The 17,143-nt window shown below is 44.5% G+C and overlaps 1 protein-coding gene across 2 annotated transcripts in view; it reads right to left on the bottom strand.

Moving 5' to 3' along the window:
* PDCD11 (programmed cell death 11) overlaps window positions 1–17,143 on the bottom strand; it is a 42,302-nt gene that overhangs the window by 13,782 nt on the left and 11,377 nt on the right. For both annotated transcript variants that reach the window (XM_049854985.1, XM_049854986.1), the window contains exons 8-21: window positions 11,994–12,101; window positions 10,857–11,063; window positions 10,082–10,206; window positions 9,833–9,893; window positions 9,035–9,181; window positions 7,646–7,897; window positions 6,956–7,096; window positions 6,272–6,463; window positions 5,108–5,278; window positions 4,746–4,965; window positions 3,762–3,911; window positions 3,250–3,365; window positions 1,396–1,937; window positions 444–506 (exon numbers count right to left, since the gene is read on the bottom strand). In XM_049854985.1, coding sequence (XP_049710942.1) covers window positions 444–506; window positions 1,396–1,937; window positions 3,250–3,365; window positions 3,762–3,911; window positions 4,746–4,965; window positions 5,108–5,278; window positions 6,272–6,463; window positions 6,956–7,096; window positions 7,646–7,897; window positions 9,035–9,181; window positions 9,833–9,893; window positions 10,082–10,206; window positions 10,857–11,063; window positions 11,994–12,101 — 2,495 coding nt within the window. The remainder of the gene's footprint in view (window positions 1–443; window positions 507–1,395; window positions 1,938–3,249; window positions 3,366–3,761; window positions 3,912–4,745; window positions 4,966–5,107; window positions 5,279–6,271; window positions 6,464–6,955; window positions 7,097–7,645; window positions 7,898–9,034; window positions 9,182–9,832; window positions 9,894–10,081; window positions 10,207–10,856; window positions 11,064–11,993; window positions 12,102–17,143) is intronic.

Genomic DNA, 17,143 nt, shown 5'->3' with positions numbered 1-17,143 from the left:
TCATGGCATGCTCCTCTCCGCAGAATCCTCCGGAATACCACCTAAAATTCCAGCTCAGCCTCTAGTGACCAAGCAGTAGTCCCCACTGAAAGAACATCTATTCTTGGCTACATGTTGTTTACTTAGGGAATTACTGAGCTCTAGAAATTTAAGTTGAGAGCAGGAACGTTTCTCTTTAGTAGATGCTGACAAACAGAGCTGCAATCAGCCCTTACACTGATACTAAAAACTCTGTATAAAACTTTTACTTGAATTTTCATATAATTCCTCTAACTAGTCATATGAGGGTAGGACAACGATCCCTATTAGGGAAATAAGACTAACTGGACATAGAGAGTTGAAGTAAGTTGCAAAACTGGCTGAATCAAGATTAAAACAGACATGTTCCTGATTCCAAGGCCTGGTCTCTTCCCATGAGACCATGCTGCTAGAGTTGTCCTCACCTTGGTCGAACACTCAGCTCTGGGATGGTTCGAATAAATCTGGGGTGACTTATTGGGAGAAACCTGGAGAAACAAATAATATCAAATCATTTCTTTTATTCTCAATAACACTGCAATCTAGAGACGAGGACTTCTTCCATTCCACCCCAAGCCTAGCTTACTGAAAAAAACCACCCTGCTCCATCACACCACCACCCATCAGCCGGGAGCTATGTCTGAGGGTTTCCATTCTCATCCTTTGCAGTAAACATTAAGAAGCTGGTTCAAATGATCTTTTAGGAATGTGATATTAGACCATGAAAAGAATGTTCCTTACACATTATATACTCCAACCCTTTCATTTTAAAGAGAAGGAAACGGCTCTAGAGAGGATAAGCTGTCACAGTTAGTGACTGACATTAATATGCAAAGTATTGGCCAGACTTTGAATTCTTTATTTTTTCCCTGTTACATCAAGAATTTCTTCCACAATGACATGTATTGTAACTAGATTTAAAGTAAGCGAGTATAAGGAGATTGAGAACGGATTAATGTATACTAAGCAATAAGCATGCACCAGCCAACTAACAGGCACATTACATGATACATGCTCTCTTTCAATCTTTGAGATGACCCTACAAGGTAGTCATTACCACTACTCTCACTTTACAAATTAGGAAAATAAAACTCAGTAACTATTAGCACATAGTCACATGATTTTTAAGTGGCAAATCTAAAATTCAAACCCAGGTCTGACTCTAAACCTATGCTCATAACCACTACACTACATTTCATTTTTAAAAGAATCATGAAATAGTATTCTTTGGTAAATACCTGTTGTTAAAGAACATGATTTACACACAATTTTTCGGAATCTATCTATGTTCCCATTCCTTCTCCCACAATTACAATTTCCCCTCAAAGCCTGAGGGTGACCAATTCCCACTGCCCATCCCTCCCAAAGCCTCCATACTTGTATGTCTTCACGTCTCGCCCTCCGATCACCCGTGCAGTGACTGTCTTCCCAACTTTCAGCTTGCTAGTGGGAGAGGTGCCCACTGGAACATCATCTAGAATGTTGGAGGCATGGATACAGCCAATGACACCATCTTCCAGGGTCACAACTACATGGGTGGCCTTAATGGACTTGACAGTTCCTGTGACCATGTCCCCAATGGACAGGGTGTGCTTCTTTACAGTTCCAACAACCAGAGCTGGATCCGATTCCTCATCTTCATCCACTGTCTCAGACTCCTTCCGGGTCTGTCTCATGGTCCTCTTAGCAGCTGGTCCCTCAACAGCTAAAATAAGACCAGTCACTCCTGGTTGTGTGGCCTTGAGGGCTAGAGAGACACCCTGTCCCACCTGCAACTTCTCTGAGTCAAAGTGGAAGGTGTCGTTGAGGTGAGAAGTCAGGGAGAAAGCTGCCAGCTGGCTGGTCTCTACCAAGGAGGCAATGGCAAAGGACTCCTCCAAGTGCTGCACAGTTGCCTGGTATTCACTGCCTTTCTTCAGCTGGAAAACAGAAAAGATCCACCATTCCCACTTTCCTTACAGAACATGGTCACTCATTCATGGCCCACTGGGTTTGCGGGGCCAAGTTAAGGAAACCCTCTGGAGTTCAGGGGACCCAAAGCTGGTCTGAGCTGTAATAAACTAGTCTTCATGCCCTAGTTAGACCTAGTCTTCCTCTTCTGTGAACTGAAGTGGCTTGACTAAACTCACAGGTCCAAATCAAAACCATCAAAGTTAGTTTTTGTTTTGTCTTGAATTCAGATTCCTAGGCCCTGCCCTAGAACTAGTGAATCAGAATTCAAAAAGGTGTTTTGGTGATTCGGATGCACAGCCAGGCCATTTCCAGTAGCTCCCCAGCTTTCGAGACTGTGGTTCCTGACTCTCCTAGTCTTGCAGCTCCACCCAATTTGCTCACTCTTCCAATCATTCAACGAACAGTCATTACTGAGAACTTACTGGGTACAAGGCACTATGCCTACCTTCCCCCAAATCCAAATTCTGAGGGATTACTATTGTTTTCTATTCACTTTAAAAACTAGACACTAAGGGTTATATCTATACAGTACTCTGTACCATACTCTATGCTATTAGGTGCTTAATAAGTGTTTTTAGATGATGACCAAATACATACACCAAGAAAAATATTGATTTTTAGATTTCCCTCAAACCCACTCTTCTGTACATGAAAGTGTACAGAAGGCAAGATAGGAGAGGGTGTGGACAGGCAGCCTGGAGGCCAGAACTACCTGCAAACAGGTTTTGTTTGGTTCATAGAGTTTTTTTTTTTTTTTTCAAATAATAAATCCTGTTCTGCTGCATGTATTCTCAACAAAAAAAATTATAAAAAATAAATTCATGTCTAACATTTATAAATCAAAATAATACCAAAAAAAAAAAAAAAAATCTGCTTCTCTTAAAAAGCAAAGACTTAACAATAGGGGACCCAGATATTCCCATCTGGCAACACCCAGATGAAACTGAGTAGTCTCTGCTCTTCGCAGGCACAGTGTGGATTCCCCAGCTTTTAAGAGCCCCAGTTCCCACTCCCTAACCCAGCTGCCCACTTCAGCCATTTACAATACCTGTTTGGCTCTAAAGAGAGTGTGACCGTTATCATTTATCATCTGTACCAGAGCACAAGTCAGTGCTATTAATAACTACACCAGGACAAGAGGCACAAAGTGGGACTGTCCCAGACAAATCCAGGTGTATGGTCACCCTACCTGCAGGCATTTGACCCAAGTGTGTGGTGTTGAATGGGTGTAATGTGAAAGCAGGGCAATGGATGAATGGAAGTCATGAGCAAGCTTACCTTTTTATGTTTTCTGTTCACCAAATCTTGGCAAAGGGAAACATGTACTTCCAACTTCAACATATCAACATTTAAGACTACAGCCTTCTTTTTCTGCCCAGATTCCACCTCCTGCCCTGCAGTACAGAACCAAACATAGCATTATCACCCTCCTGGGGCAGGGTGAAGGGAGGACAGCGCCTCTCGTGGGTACAGCTGCTACCTCTAAGAGCCCTACAGGCCCTTTGGCTTTTCCAAGAAATGAAAGAGGACATATATCCTGGGTCTATGCAGTCCACAGCTAGGGAAACCAAGGGCTACCTTCCACAGCTCAAGTCGATCCTACTTTATGCAACCTAGTATATAAAAATTATGGCAGTAGTATACTGTCATTTATCTTAATTTACATTCCCACAAGGCAGGCATGTCAATAATTTCTATGTATTTGGAAATTCTGTATCCAGTAGAGGCAACAATGGGCAATGGGTTTCCCCACTAACCACGATGGGCAGACAGAAGACGCCGGCACTCACCTGCCCGATGATATCTGCTGGCTCTCAGGACCAGGCCTGGCACTGGGCCCCCACCGAATACCACAGAGCCATCTTCCAACACCTCCTGCACCTCTAGGTCAAGGATCATTCCTGGGGTCATCTCGGCCAGTGTCTGGATCAACACAGAGTCTGTGAGACAGACCCAAAGGAGACAGGGATTAGGAAGAGAAACAACACTCCTACCATTCTTTCCCTTTTAAATATATCATCGCCATGAAGGGCAGTGGAACACTGGAACACTGTCAAGGTAAAATCACTTGTTGCGAAAATATCCAGTATCCATGGAAACTCCCGTCAGAGGCAGAGACTTGTGCCCTTTGCTGATCCTATCTGGCTACAATTTCTGAAAACAGTCAACATATCAGAAGCACAAGCACAAGCTCTCCTTTGGTTTCTGAATTTTCATTCTGTTTTAGAATCTCCCCTCTCAAGCCTTACTCCCAAATCCTCATCAGGGCTCCAACAATCCTACACAGTGGAACGAAGTCTGAGACTGTCAGAATAATAATCCCTCCCGAAGTTTTCTTGCAGGTTGCTATTCCGTTTTATCATCCAATATATATCCGTTGACTAAGGAATGGCAGATGAAGTGAATGAATTCACAGCAGATGCAAACCTGAGGCCACAGAAGTAAGGGAAACATGGATCCTGGGCTGGGAAAGGAACCAGGAGGAGCTTCTGGGATGCTGGTTGATCTTTAGCTTAATCTGGGTAGTTTTTACTTAAACGGGGGGGGGGAGTCATTTTATCAACATTTACTGAGCTGGACACTTAATGATTTGTGCATTTTATGTATGCCATACTTCCACGAAAAAAAGTTCACCAAAAAAACCCCCCCCCTCCCCCAGAGACCCGGACAAGTCATCCAAATAACAAACAGGCTCAATTTATACACACACTCTCCACCTGACCCTCCTCCACTGCCCTCCTGCCCCCACCACGCAGGGCCCTGAGGCACCCCACCTCGGTTGCTCATGAGGCTGCGCACACCCTGCAGCTCCTCCAGGCACTGGCTCAGGAGGAGAAGGCTGGTGGTAGCCACGTCCCCCAGGGTGCAGTCTGACAGCCGTAACGACAGCAGCATTCGCTGCTTCTCCTCGTCCACGTTCGTCACCTTTGCAACTACCGTCTGCCCCTCGACAAAGTGGTCACTTGTGGAGGTCACAAATTTGTCACTCATGGCCTGAAGGGAAGAGTGGACAGAAAATGGGAAAAGGAAAGGAAATACCCTACCCCTTCCCACGAAGCCCAGGTTCCACGACCCTGTTCTCTTCCTCAGAGGGCCTCTGAGGAGACAGAGCCCGTGTGCATGCTGCTCAACTTACAGCTTTGGGGGCCAGTCCACTAAGACCTGAGGGGAACTGGACGAACACTCCGTAGTCCTTGATGCTCTTCACAAACCCCATGAGCAACATTCCAGGATGGATTTCTGAGAAGCTCTTGGGATCCTGACCACCTTCTACTGCAGAGACCAACGCTGGCTTCCTGCAAAGGAGCTAGTGGCACTTCATCAAGGAATGCTCCAGGGATGGCAGATGCCCGCTGGTACCATCTTCTCTACTCTCCACTTCTGCTACTACAGTGACTCTCTAAGTGTGGTGCCCAGACCAGCAGCACCAACATCACCCGGAACTTGTTCCAAACCAATTCCTCAAGCACCACCCAAGGCCTGCTGGATTAGAAACTCTGAGAGTTGGTCCAGCAATCTGTGGTTAAACTGGCCCTCCAGGTGGTTCTGATGAGCACTAGTTTCAGAATCACTGCTTTAAACCTTTCATTATTAATTCGTCTGCAGATTACTGGAGGGGACCAAAATGGGAACGCCTCAATCCTGTGGTCTGACAGGTGCATCAGCTATGACATAACCCTCCACTGTCCCCACCTCACACTGATCAACCCCATTTCACCTCCTCTGCCAGTCTTACTCTTTAAGGAGATGACTCTACATTTTGTGAGGAAAGAGGCAACGTCCTCTTTCAACATGCTCACACAAAGACCAAAGGGGGATATTTCTGAGCCCCATGATCTTAAGGAGATGAAAGGAAAGGGAGAGAAAGAGGGCAGCAGCTACCTCAGTAATTGTTCAAAGTCTAGGGGCAAGCACTAGAGGCCCAGAAAGCTAGAGGTGCTCCCAGGAGTACCCCATGGGGCCTTGTATGCCATGCCACCTCACCCCAAGACCCAGGGCAGAAGCTCCTACTGGGCTCCCACTCTAATGTGGCTTTTCTGGCTCCTTCGGCCCTGACCACCAGCATCTGCTGGCACTTCCTCAATCCTGCTCTTATTTCCTACCAAAGGAATAGACTGGAAAGCACAGACTTGGTCACTGTTTTGACTTTGTGGAGGTATTTCTGTGGTCGAATGACTGATTTTTTTTTCCCCCAATTGGGTTTCCAAACAAGAGCAGAGCCTGACCCAGAATTTCCCACCTGAGGGCCCATGACTCCCCCGCCACCTTCTGCTGCCCTACAGATGCCGGTGAAGGATACAACACGGCCCTCGCTCTGCAGACACAGGACCCTGTGGAGGGTGTCACCCGCCTGGAGCCAGTGGTACAGCAGTGGGCCATTGGGGACGTGGTCTGACAGGTGAGGTATGGGGAGGAAACCAGGGATGCTGTGGGGCAGGACAGCCACCTCCAGCCCGTCTTCAGTCTTCTCTACAACCTTCACATCCACCAACTGCCCAGGAAAGAGAAAGATAAAAAAATTATCATTTGTGTTCAGCAGGAAGCAACCTAGTCTGGATCTGAAAGAGTTCAGAGACATCAAACTCAGAAAATCACTGAGAGGCCAAGATCAGAGAAACAGCTTCCTACAGTCCTCACCCACAAGCCAGCAAGCGTACACGTGCACGTATACACCAGGCCCATTTGTGGGCTCATATGTATCACTCTTCTCCCCCGTCCCTCCAGACCTGCAAGCTGGCCCCAGGGACCAGAGGGGAAAGAGGGTAGCAGTCCACTGCTGGAAAGGAACAGGGCCTTCCTTTCCTGATAGCTTCCATCTGGTCCGGCACGCAGAAAAGGATACGTACGAGGTCCTCTCTCAAGAACCCCTCCAGCCTCAGGATCTTATCTAGCTACCTCTGTCTTTCCCTCCATGGGTTCCCGCATCCATGTGTCAGTGGTACCCTGTATGAAGGAGCTTGTCTGGAGATATCCAGGTAAGTACCTGCCCAACATGAACAGCTCTTCTTTTCTTCTGACTTCCTCCCTCACGTTCTTTCTTTGCTTCTGGATCACTCAACAGCTTGAAGGATAAGAGCATCCTCTCTTTGGCTGGCTCACAATTCAGCACCACAACCTTCATTACCTGGGGAGAAACCCACACATGCTTGGCTAACTCTACCCAGCAGGCCTTTTGGCCCTGGACTGTGGTGCCTTCCACCAGTGCCGGAGCAGCCCTGGCAGATCTACCAAGGCCTTGGATGAGAACAAAAAGGAGTGAAAAGAAGAAAGGCACTGAAAGCTACACAGAATCCCTGTAAATCAACCGTCTGGACAAAAGGAAAACATGAATAATTTTTTTGGTACAACTCCAAGTTTTAAAAAATTATTTTTCCTAGACAAGCCCAGACTCACTAGTTTTACAACACTGCCCCCTTGTGACAATAGTAGCCTCAGAACAAAATCTGATGTGAGGGACCCCCAGTTTATTACAGGTAAAGACAGATTTCTTCCAGGTCATGGGCCTGAGTCCATTAATTTCCCAGCTTCCATGAACTCCCTTAAGCATCTCTCTCTGATCTGTTCCCCATCTCCTCCACTTAGATGGCTTAGGCCCACTGCCCATGTGCTCTCTTCTTCAAATCTGTGTTCATGGGGTCACCAAGGATAAGGGCCTTTCCAGGGGAAGGGTTACCTGCCCAGGGTAAAAGACTGTCTCCGGGGCAGGGATATACTCGGCACTCAGCTCATGCTTGGGCACCAGTCCCTGCACATCGTTGTAGAACTTCACAATGCAGCCACAGTCCTTGACCCTCAGGATGAAGCCATGTGTCTGCAGACCAGGCTTGGCATCTGCATAGCAGGTAATGGCAGGCAGTCTGGACTCAACCAGGGTTTTCTTCAGGGTCATCATCAATTTCTTGGCTTCAGGATCACAAACCAAAACCTAGGGGAAGGATACTGGCCATTATCAAGGTACCCATTATCATGAGATCTACTGAGCCGGTCTCTGCAACCTGCTGAACCCAAAGGCCGTGGATCATTCCCTTAGAACCTGCTGTCACTCTCCCCTCATAATACACTCAGTTGCAGATCCTCCACACTTGCTGCTGGATGAAAATCTAGAGAGTATTAATCTCTATTTCAAATGTTCTTCCTCCAGTAAGTCACTGGGAAGTCCCCCTCTTATCCCTGCAGCAACACTTATCTATGTACCTTCAGAGTCTTACGTTGGCAGTTTCTTCTACACAGCCTCAGCTTCCTCCTAGATGACCTTCCACCAAGTCTAAACGAACGAATGACTGAAGCAACTGACCACCTCAATATTGTTATTTGTTAGCTGTAAACTAAGACATCCAACTATCCCTCAGAAGGTCATCTCCTCTATTTACCACACTGAATCTTCACAACCCTGTGAAGCTTCTCTTGGGCCCAATACTTCGTTATAAATCACCCCTACTTCAGTGGCTTTATTTGGGCTATTTCTGGGTCTGGAACACACCCCCTGCTCCTCCCCAAACTTCCAAATCCTGCCCAACCTTTGTAGTTGAGGCCCCACCTCTGCCAGCAATCTAGAAGGCATTCTTGTCACACAGAGTTGAATTGAAATTGGCTCTGCCATTTATTAGCTGCAAAATGAGGCTAACAGTACCCACTTTAGGGGGTTGTTTAAAAGATTAAATGAGATGATGCATGTCACGTGAGAGCAAATGGCACAGAATGTATGTCACGTGGCACCTGCTAGTGATATCATCATTCATGATTCTTGCCACCAAGCTCACCCTCACCTCCCCTTTCTGAGGTATGACCACAGCGTATATAGCCTGCATCAAACCATGTGGCAAAGTCACATACTGGCTTCCTCTCCCTTCAAGTATGGGTATTTTGACTCCCAACTATATTACATAATTCTCAAAAGCAAGGACGTAGCTTTCTCTTCCCAATGCCAGGCACAGTACTGGACACACTGCAGACATTAAGCGCTCATTTTCAAGCAAAAGGCAAAAAACCCAGGTGAGAATCATTGCTCTCTTCCCATCTGGCTAAAACCCCAAGACCAGACCTTGACTGATAGGCGGCTCACCCGGCACTTGACCTCATCCCCAACGCTGTACTTCTTTTCTGGATTCTTCATCAGGATGTCGGCCAGATGCATGGGAGGTACCAGGCCCCTGATTTGCTCGCCCACCTTCACCAGCATCCCATAAGGCTTTATGGTCAGCACTGTGCCCTAGGGAGTCCAAAGAAAAGATGCCACGATGCCCCAAGAATGGTCTTTCCTCCATCTCTTACACCATTGCATGTTACCCCTCTTTCAAAACCCACCCTCCTGGGTTAACTGTGCCTGTTATTCCAGGTCTCATATGGGCGAAGCACACACCCCACACTGATCTGGATGTAGTGAGGTTTTATGGGAACCTTCCCATCTTTTTGTGTGAGCACGTATTTTCTGTCTGCCTTACAAGAACACTCCCTGAAGGAAGGGACTATGTCTCCTAAGGAAGGAACACTATAGACCTAGGAGATATGCTCAGTTAGGGCTACACAGTTGGACAGGGGAGGCAACTGAAATTAGTTTCTTACTTATGCTTCACATAATTTAATTAACACAGAACTGACTTTTAGCCCAGTCTAATGACCCCCATCAAATCCCAGGATTTATGACCTACTGCCCCTGTGTAGTTGGGCAGTGCTAATAAAACCTTACCTTAAAATTAATTTTAAGTTAGTCAGTGGAAAAGACAGGAATTCCAGTTATCACGCAAAAAGGCAGGGAATATGACTTTAAAATGTGTTACCATGAGGGCTGATGAACTGACAGCCCATGAACTGAGGAATGTCTGAAGGTGTGAAGAACCTAAATATATGTGTGCAGTCTTACCTTTACCACTGCTCCTGGTTTGGTGTCATGATAGCTAAGGTACTGAGCTTCAATGATGGATCTAGACCAAAATGAAAATACAAGATTAAATAAATTATGGCAGAGGCTGCCTAAAATTCAGGGCTACCAAAACCAGGCTACCAAGAAAAGAGACCCTTACGGAGCAAGATCAGGAGGGACAGTGAATGTGTCTACATGTAGGAACACACCACACCACCCCCTCCCCCAGCACGTTACCGACAGGCTTACGTCCGCAGAGAAAGCAAGGCCAGTTCATCCATCGGGCTGTAGTCAATGATTCTACACTTGTGAGTGTTCCCAGGCTTAAAGATCTCAGGTTTGAAGACGTTCTTAGAATTGGAGAGATGGCTAAACTACAAAGGACCAAGTGATTAAGGGCAAGCCAAAGACAATAGATCCAAGTTATAATAAAGCACACTGAGGTGACTCAGTGTTTATCACCTACCATAAAAATGCCTGCTAGAATAACTCTTGTTTAAATATATGTGTATATATATATACATCACTCTTTACCATCACCGAATCTCTGTAAGGTTAGAGAATAGTCTAGACCAGGGGTCAGTAAACTGCAGCCCGTGGTCTGGCACCTATTTTTGTAAATAAAGTTTTAATGGACCACAGGCAAGCCTATTAATTTATGCATTGTCTATGACTGGCTTCATGCTACAACAAAAGAGCTGAGTAAGTTACAAGGCCGTATGGCCCACAAGCTTAAAACATATACTATCTGGTCCTTCAAAAAAAGCTTTCCGAAGCCCTGATCTAGACCCTAACTCACTCCTGTACCTACCATCGACCAGGTACCAAACATGCAAGTTGATTCAAAGGCATTCTAATACAACAAATAAAAATTGTTCTAATCCCTATGAACAGTCTGTCACAATTGGGGACATCCAAAAGTGGGAAACTAATTATCAAATATCAAAGGAAGCAGATAAGGACCCAGGTGCCCCAAAAATCCTTCTAGTAAGAAGATCCTGATCAAACAAAGTAGCTTCCTCACCCGGGCATAGGCCAGAGCCCCATCCTTCAGCTTGAAGGTGGCCCCAGCCTTGTTAAAAAAGCCATGGACGGGAAGGTCATCCAGCACAGCTCCAAGGTGCTGGCAGGAGAGCCGGGTGAGTGGGCGCCCAGGCTGTAGGAAGACAGGGCGCAGGCTCAACCGCACAGCTCTGGTCCGAGGATGGATGAAGAGAATGCAAGCCCTTACCTAGACAAGGGAAAGGACATAACGAGCAAAAGGAAACACACAGGAGATAAGACACCCTGGAGCTGATGCTCCATATGCTGACCAGGTTATATACATATGCATAAAATCAGCTTGTGTAATCAAAACAAAATGTCCCAGAGGGACCATGTCTCACTGTGTCAACACTTTAATAATGAGCACAGTGCTCATCAGAGGTCATCTGAAACACTCTGAGAAAGCCTGGTCTGATCACAAGGTTAAAGCATCAAAACGTCTCAACTATGTACACAAATGTGACTACTGGGAGGAAAAAACATGGCTAGCAAGAGGTTCACCAAAATGTTAACAGTGCTATCACTAGGTGGTAGGAAAACAGAAAGCATTTTAGGGTTAAAATGTTTTTTCTGAATGACATGTGTTGGCATTTTCTTCCGAAATACCCATGTTCACCGTAGAAAATTTAAATACGTAGGTAAAACTAGGAAATCACGTACAGTTAATCACTATTAATAGTTGGTTGCATAATTTTCCAGTATTTTAACCATGTATACTCTTCACCTTTTTTTTTTTTTTCAAAATTGGGTCCACAGTGCTTTTTAAAGCCATTTGTCTATTTAAATATACACCCTATTCTATGTTAAATACTCTTTCAAAATATTTTAAATTATAAAAGATTCACCACCCAAAAAAAAAAACCTCAAACTATAATGAATATGAAGTAAAAACTAGAAATTACCTTCTTTTTCACCTGCTTCTTCTTTAATCTCAGTCCCCAAAGGTAACTACTGGTAGTTTCTTGGGCTCCTTCCGAGACATTTTTCATTCCCCCACCTCCTCTCTGCCCACCCACACACATTCAGTCCTAGGACGTGCCCTGTAGCTAGCTATGATACCGGGCAGCTGATTGAAACCCAGTTGGAATCAAGACAAGATAGGCACAACGCTTCTTACTGCTTGGTTTGAGAAATACGTTCCAGTTTTCTTGGGCTCCAGATGCATAAAGTCAACCAGGCCCGTGAAGTATGAGAGGAAGTTTACTGTAAGGCCAAATGGAGTCACCTAGAAATAAACAGGAGGTTATGAAAAACATCTCCCTGAAGGAACCAGGGAATGTGAGAGACACTGTTCACACCACACTTGCCAAGGCCAAACACTCAATGCCACGTTATCCTGATAACTGTGTCTCTTCTCTTTCAGCTAACCTTATCAATCTTTCTTCCGGCAAAATTAAGGGGCAGGATAATGTCACCATTACACTGACTGGCTCTCTGGTTCAATAAGTTTACCTCCCTTCCAGTGTAAGAGGGGTCATCAATCCTCCTACTGTCTGGGATTCTCAATGGGGGGGGGGGGGGGGGGGCGCGTATTTTATACAAGTATCCTTGGGGAACTGCCAGTCTGATGCTAACTTGTATAAATTGCTGCTAACTTGGTTACCTGCCCAGGCTGAGAAGGTAAAACCCAAATGCTTGCAAAAAGGAGATAATGGCCATGAGCAAGCTGATTCACCCTACAAAGCCCCAAATGGCTGAGGAATTGGAAGTGACAAGGACCTCAAAAGGGTGGTGAGGTAGGTGACTGAAATCAGAGAAAATCAAAGTCTGATCACGAAGTAGTCAGATTGCAGCTCCTCTCCCTCACCTACCACCTCTTCCACCTCCACAAAAAAATGAGAGATTTATTCTTGGGAAAACTGTGCCAGACTCAAAGCATACTAAGAATGCAATACTGGTCTAAAAATCAGAATTAGGCAAAATTATAAATACTGTAGAAGGAAAACATCCAGCCTCTTTCTCCCATTTAGCCCCCAGAATTCAGGCAGTCAGACTTACAGCCTCCTGGAAGGAGATCAGTAGAGCTTTTCTGGAGAAATCTAACAGTGCCAAGGAAGACACATCGACCTAGAGGTTGCTCAGAGAAAAACTTTACTAGCTCCTGATCACCTTACAGTGAAGTCAACTAGCCTTGCCCAGCCATAGACATCAGCTTTTCAGTACCTCCCACTTAACAGGACAGTCAACACAAAGACTCAATAGAGAATTGGAATTAAAGATGATAAACTCTTCCAGAAAGTAAAACCTAGAAACATACACATCAACCAAGACAAAGAAAAGAGGAAAAGAAAATTAGAGAATCAGTCTATGAAGTCCAACATCCTACAAACAAGGAGTTCCAGAAAAAGAAAAGAACAAGGAAATTACCCCTCCCCCCCAAAAAAATCTGACGAGACTAGCATCCAGAATATACAAAGAACCCTTAAAACTGAACATTAAAGACAAATGAACCAATTAAAAAATGGGCAAATGATTCAAACAGACATTTCTCTAAAGAAGAGATACATATGGCCATTAAACACATGAAAAAATACTCAACATCATTATTCATCAAGAAAATGCAAATCACAACCACAATGAGATACCATTTCACACTCACTGTTACTGTTGTTAGGTACCATCATGAGTCAATTCAAACTCATAGTGACCCTATATACAAAAGAACAAAACACTGCCCGGCCTGAGCCATCCTCACAATCATTATGCTTGAGCCCATGGTTGCAGCCACTGCGTTAATCTACCTCTTTGAGAGTCTTCCTCTTTTTCACTGACCCTCTGCTTTACCAAGCATGATATCCTTCTTCAGGGACTGGTCCCTCCTGATAACACATCCGAAGTACGTGAGACGAAGTCTCTTGCTTCTGAGGAGCATTCTGGCTGTACTTCCAAGACAGATTTGTTTGTCCTTCTGGCAGTCCATGGTGTATATTCTTCACCAACACCATATTCAAAGGTGTCAACCCTTCTTTGGTCTTCCTTATTCATTGTCCAGATTTCGCATGCTCAGAGGCAACTGAAAATACCATGGCTTAGGTCAGGCGCACCTTAGTCCTCGAAGTAACAGCTTTGCTTTTTAACAGTATAAAGAGGTCTTTTGCAGCCGATTTGACTAATGCAACGCATCTTTTGATTTCTTGACTGCTGCTTCCATGGGTGTTGACTGTGGATGGAAGTAAAATGAAATCCTTGACAATTTCAATATTTTCTTCATTTATCATGATGTTGCATATTGGTCCAGTTGTCAGGATTTTTGTTTTCTTTAGAGGTGTAATCCATACTGAAGGCTGCAGTCTTTGATCTTAATCAGTAAGTGCTTCAAGTCCTCTCCACTTTCAGCAAGCAAGGCTGTGTCATCTTCATATCACAGGTTGATAATGAGTCTTCCTCCAATCCTGATGCTGCATTCTTCTCCTAGGTTCAAGCTTTTCGGAATATTTGTTCAGCATACGGATTGAATGAATACGGTGAAAGGATACACCTAACACACACCTTTCTTGATTTTAAACCATATAGTATTCCTTTATTCTGTTCAAACGACTGCCTCTTGATCTATGTACAGGTTCATCATTACCACAATTAAGTGTTCTGGAATTTTCATTCTTCACAATGTTATCCGTGATTTGTTACGATCCAAAGAGTCGAATGCCTTTTCATAGTCAATAAAATACAGGTAAACATCTTTCTGTTATTCTCTGCTTTTAGCCAAGATCCACCTGAAATCAGCAATGATATCCTTCATCCCACTTCCTCTTCTGAATCCGGCTTGAACTTCTGACAATTCCCTGACAATGTAATGCTGTAACTGCTTTTGAATAACCTTCATCAAAATTTTACTTGTGTGTCAAACAGATATATGCACACCCATGTTCACTGCAGCACTGTTTACAATAGCAAAAAGATGGAAGCAACCAAGGTGCCCATCAACAGATGAACAGATAAATAAATTACGGTATATTCACACAATGGAATATCATGCATTGATAAAGAACAATGATGAATCCGTGAAACATTTCATAACATGGGGGAATCTGGAAGGCCTTATGCTGAGTGAAATTAGTCACTTGCAAAAGGACAAATATCGTAAAAGGCCACTATTATAAGAACTCGAGAAATAGTTTAAACAGAGAAGAGGATATTCTGTAACGGTTATGAGAGGGGGTAGAGAGGGAGCGAGGGAGAGGGTTTTCACTATTTAGATAGTGGATAAGAACTACTTCAGGTGAAAGGAAAGACAACGGACAACACAGGAGAAGTCAGCACAACTGGATTAAACCAAAAGCAAAGAAATTTCCTGAATAAACTGAATGCTTCAAAGGCCAGAGTAGCAGGGACAGGGGTTTGGAGATCATGGTTTCAGGGGATATCTAAGTCAGGTGGCATAATAAAATCTATTAAGAAAACCTTCTGCATCCCACTTTGGAGAGTGGCGTCTGGCATCTTAAACACTAGCAAGCAGCCATCTAAGATGTATCAATTGGTCTCAACCCACCTGGATCAAAGGAGAATGAAGAACACCAAAGACACAAGGTAATCATGAGCCCAAGAGGCAGAAAGGGCTACATAAAGCAGAGACTACATTAGCCTGAGACCGGAAAAACTACATGGTGCCCAGCTACAACCGATGACTGCCCTGACAGGGAACACAACAGAGAACCCCTAAAGGGAGCAGGAGAGCAGTGGGAGGCAGACCCCAAATTCTTGCACAAAGAGCAGGCTTAATGGTCTGACTGGGACTAGAAGGACCCCGGAGGTCATGGTCCCCAGACTTTCTGTTAGCCCAAGACAGGAACCATTCCCAAAGTCCACTCTTCAGACAGGGATTGGACTGGACTATGGGATAGAAAATGATACTGGGGAAGAATGAGCTTCCTGGATCAAGTAGACACATGAGACTATGCTGACATCTCCTGTCTGAAGGGGAGATGAGAGGGTAGAGGGGGTCAGAAGCTGGCTGAATGGACACGAAAAGAGAGTAGAGTGAAGGAGTGTGCTGTCTCATTAGGGGGAAAGCAATTAGGAATATATAGCAAGGTGTTTGTAAACTTTTGTATGAGAGTCCAGCTTCATTTGTAAACTTTCACTTAAAGCACAATAAAATTTCTTGAGAAAAAAATTTACTTGTGTGTGATATTAATGATACTGTCTGATAATTTACATATTTTGTTGGATCATCTTTCTTCGGAATGGGCACAAATATGGATCTCGTCCACTCAGTTGGCCAGGAAGCTGTCTTCCAAATTTGACATAGGTGAGTAAGCACCTCCAGCACTGTATCGATTTGTTGAAACATCTCAACTGGTACTCCGTCAATTCCTGGAGCCTTGTTTTTCACCATTCCCTTCGGCGCAGCTTGGACTTCTTCCTTCAGTACCATCTGTTCTTCATCATATGCTACCTCCTCAAATGGCTGAACGTCAACCAATTCTTTTTGGTATAGTGACTCTACACATTCCTTCCATCTTCTTTTGATGCTTCCTGGGTCATTCACTATTTTCCCCATAGACTCCTTCAAATACTGCAACTCGAGGCTTGAATTTTTTTCTTCAGTTCTTTCAGCTTGAGAAATGCTGAGCATATTCTTCCCTTTTGGTTTTCTAACTCCAAGTCTTTGCACATTTCATTATAATACTTTGTCTTCTCGAGCCACCCTTTGAAATCTCCTGTTCAGCTCTTATACGTCATCATTTCTTCCATTCACTTTAGCTATCTGATGTTCAAGAGTTAAGTTTCAGAGCATCTTCTGACATCCATTTGGTCTTTTCTCTCTTTCCTGCCTTTTTAATAACCTTTTGCTTTCTTCATGACACAGTTTCATTTTTTCCCCATGAGTCTGCCAGTTTGTTGTATTGTGGTGGCTTCCATCGTGCTGTGATGCTGGAAGCTATGACACCTGTATTTCAAATACCAGCAGTGTCACTCATGGTGGGCAGGTTTCGACAGAGCTTCCAGACTAAGATAGACTAGAAAGAAGGGCCTGGTGGTCTACTTTTGAAAAAATTGGCCAGTGAAAACCTTATGAATAGTAGCAGAACACTGTCTGGTATAGCACTGGAAGATGAACCCCTCAAGTTAAAAGGCATTCAAAATATGACAGGGGAAGAGCTGTCTCCTCAAAGTAGAGCAGACCTTAACGATATAGATGCAGTTAAACTTTTCGAACCTTCATTTGCTGAGGTGGCACAACTCAAAATGAGAATTCATAATCATACCCACTAGGATGGCTATAATAAGGGTGGATAATAACAAGTGCTGGTGAGAATGTGGAGA

The sequence above is a fragment of the Elephas maximus genome, chromosome 16, assembly GCF_024166365.1.
Source record: "Elephas maximus indicus isolate mEleMax1 chromosome 16, mEleMax1 primary haplotype, whole genome shotgun sequence".
Taxonomy (NCBI): Eukaryota; Metazoa; Chordata; class Mammalia; order Proboscidea; family Elephantidae; genus Elephas; species Elephas maximus.
This window is presented reverse-complemented; position numbering and strand designations above follow the sequence as displayed.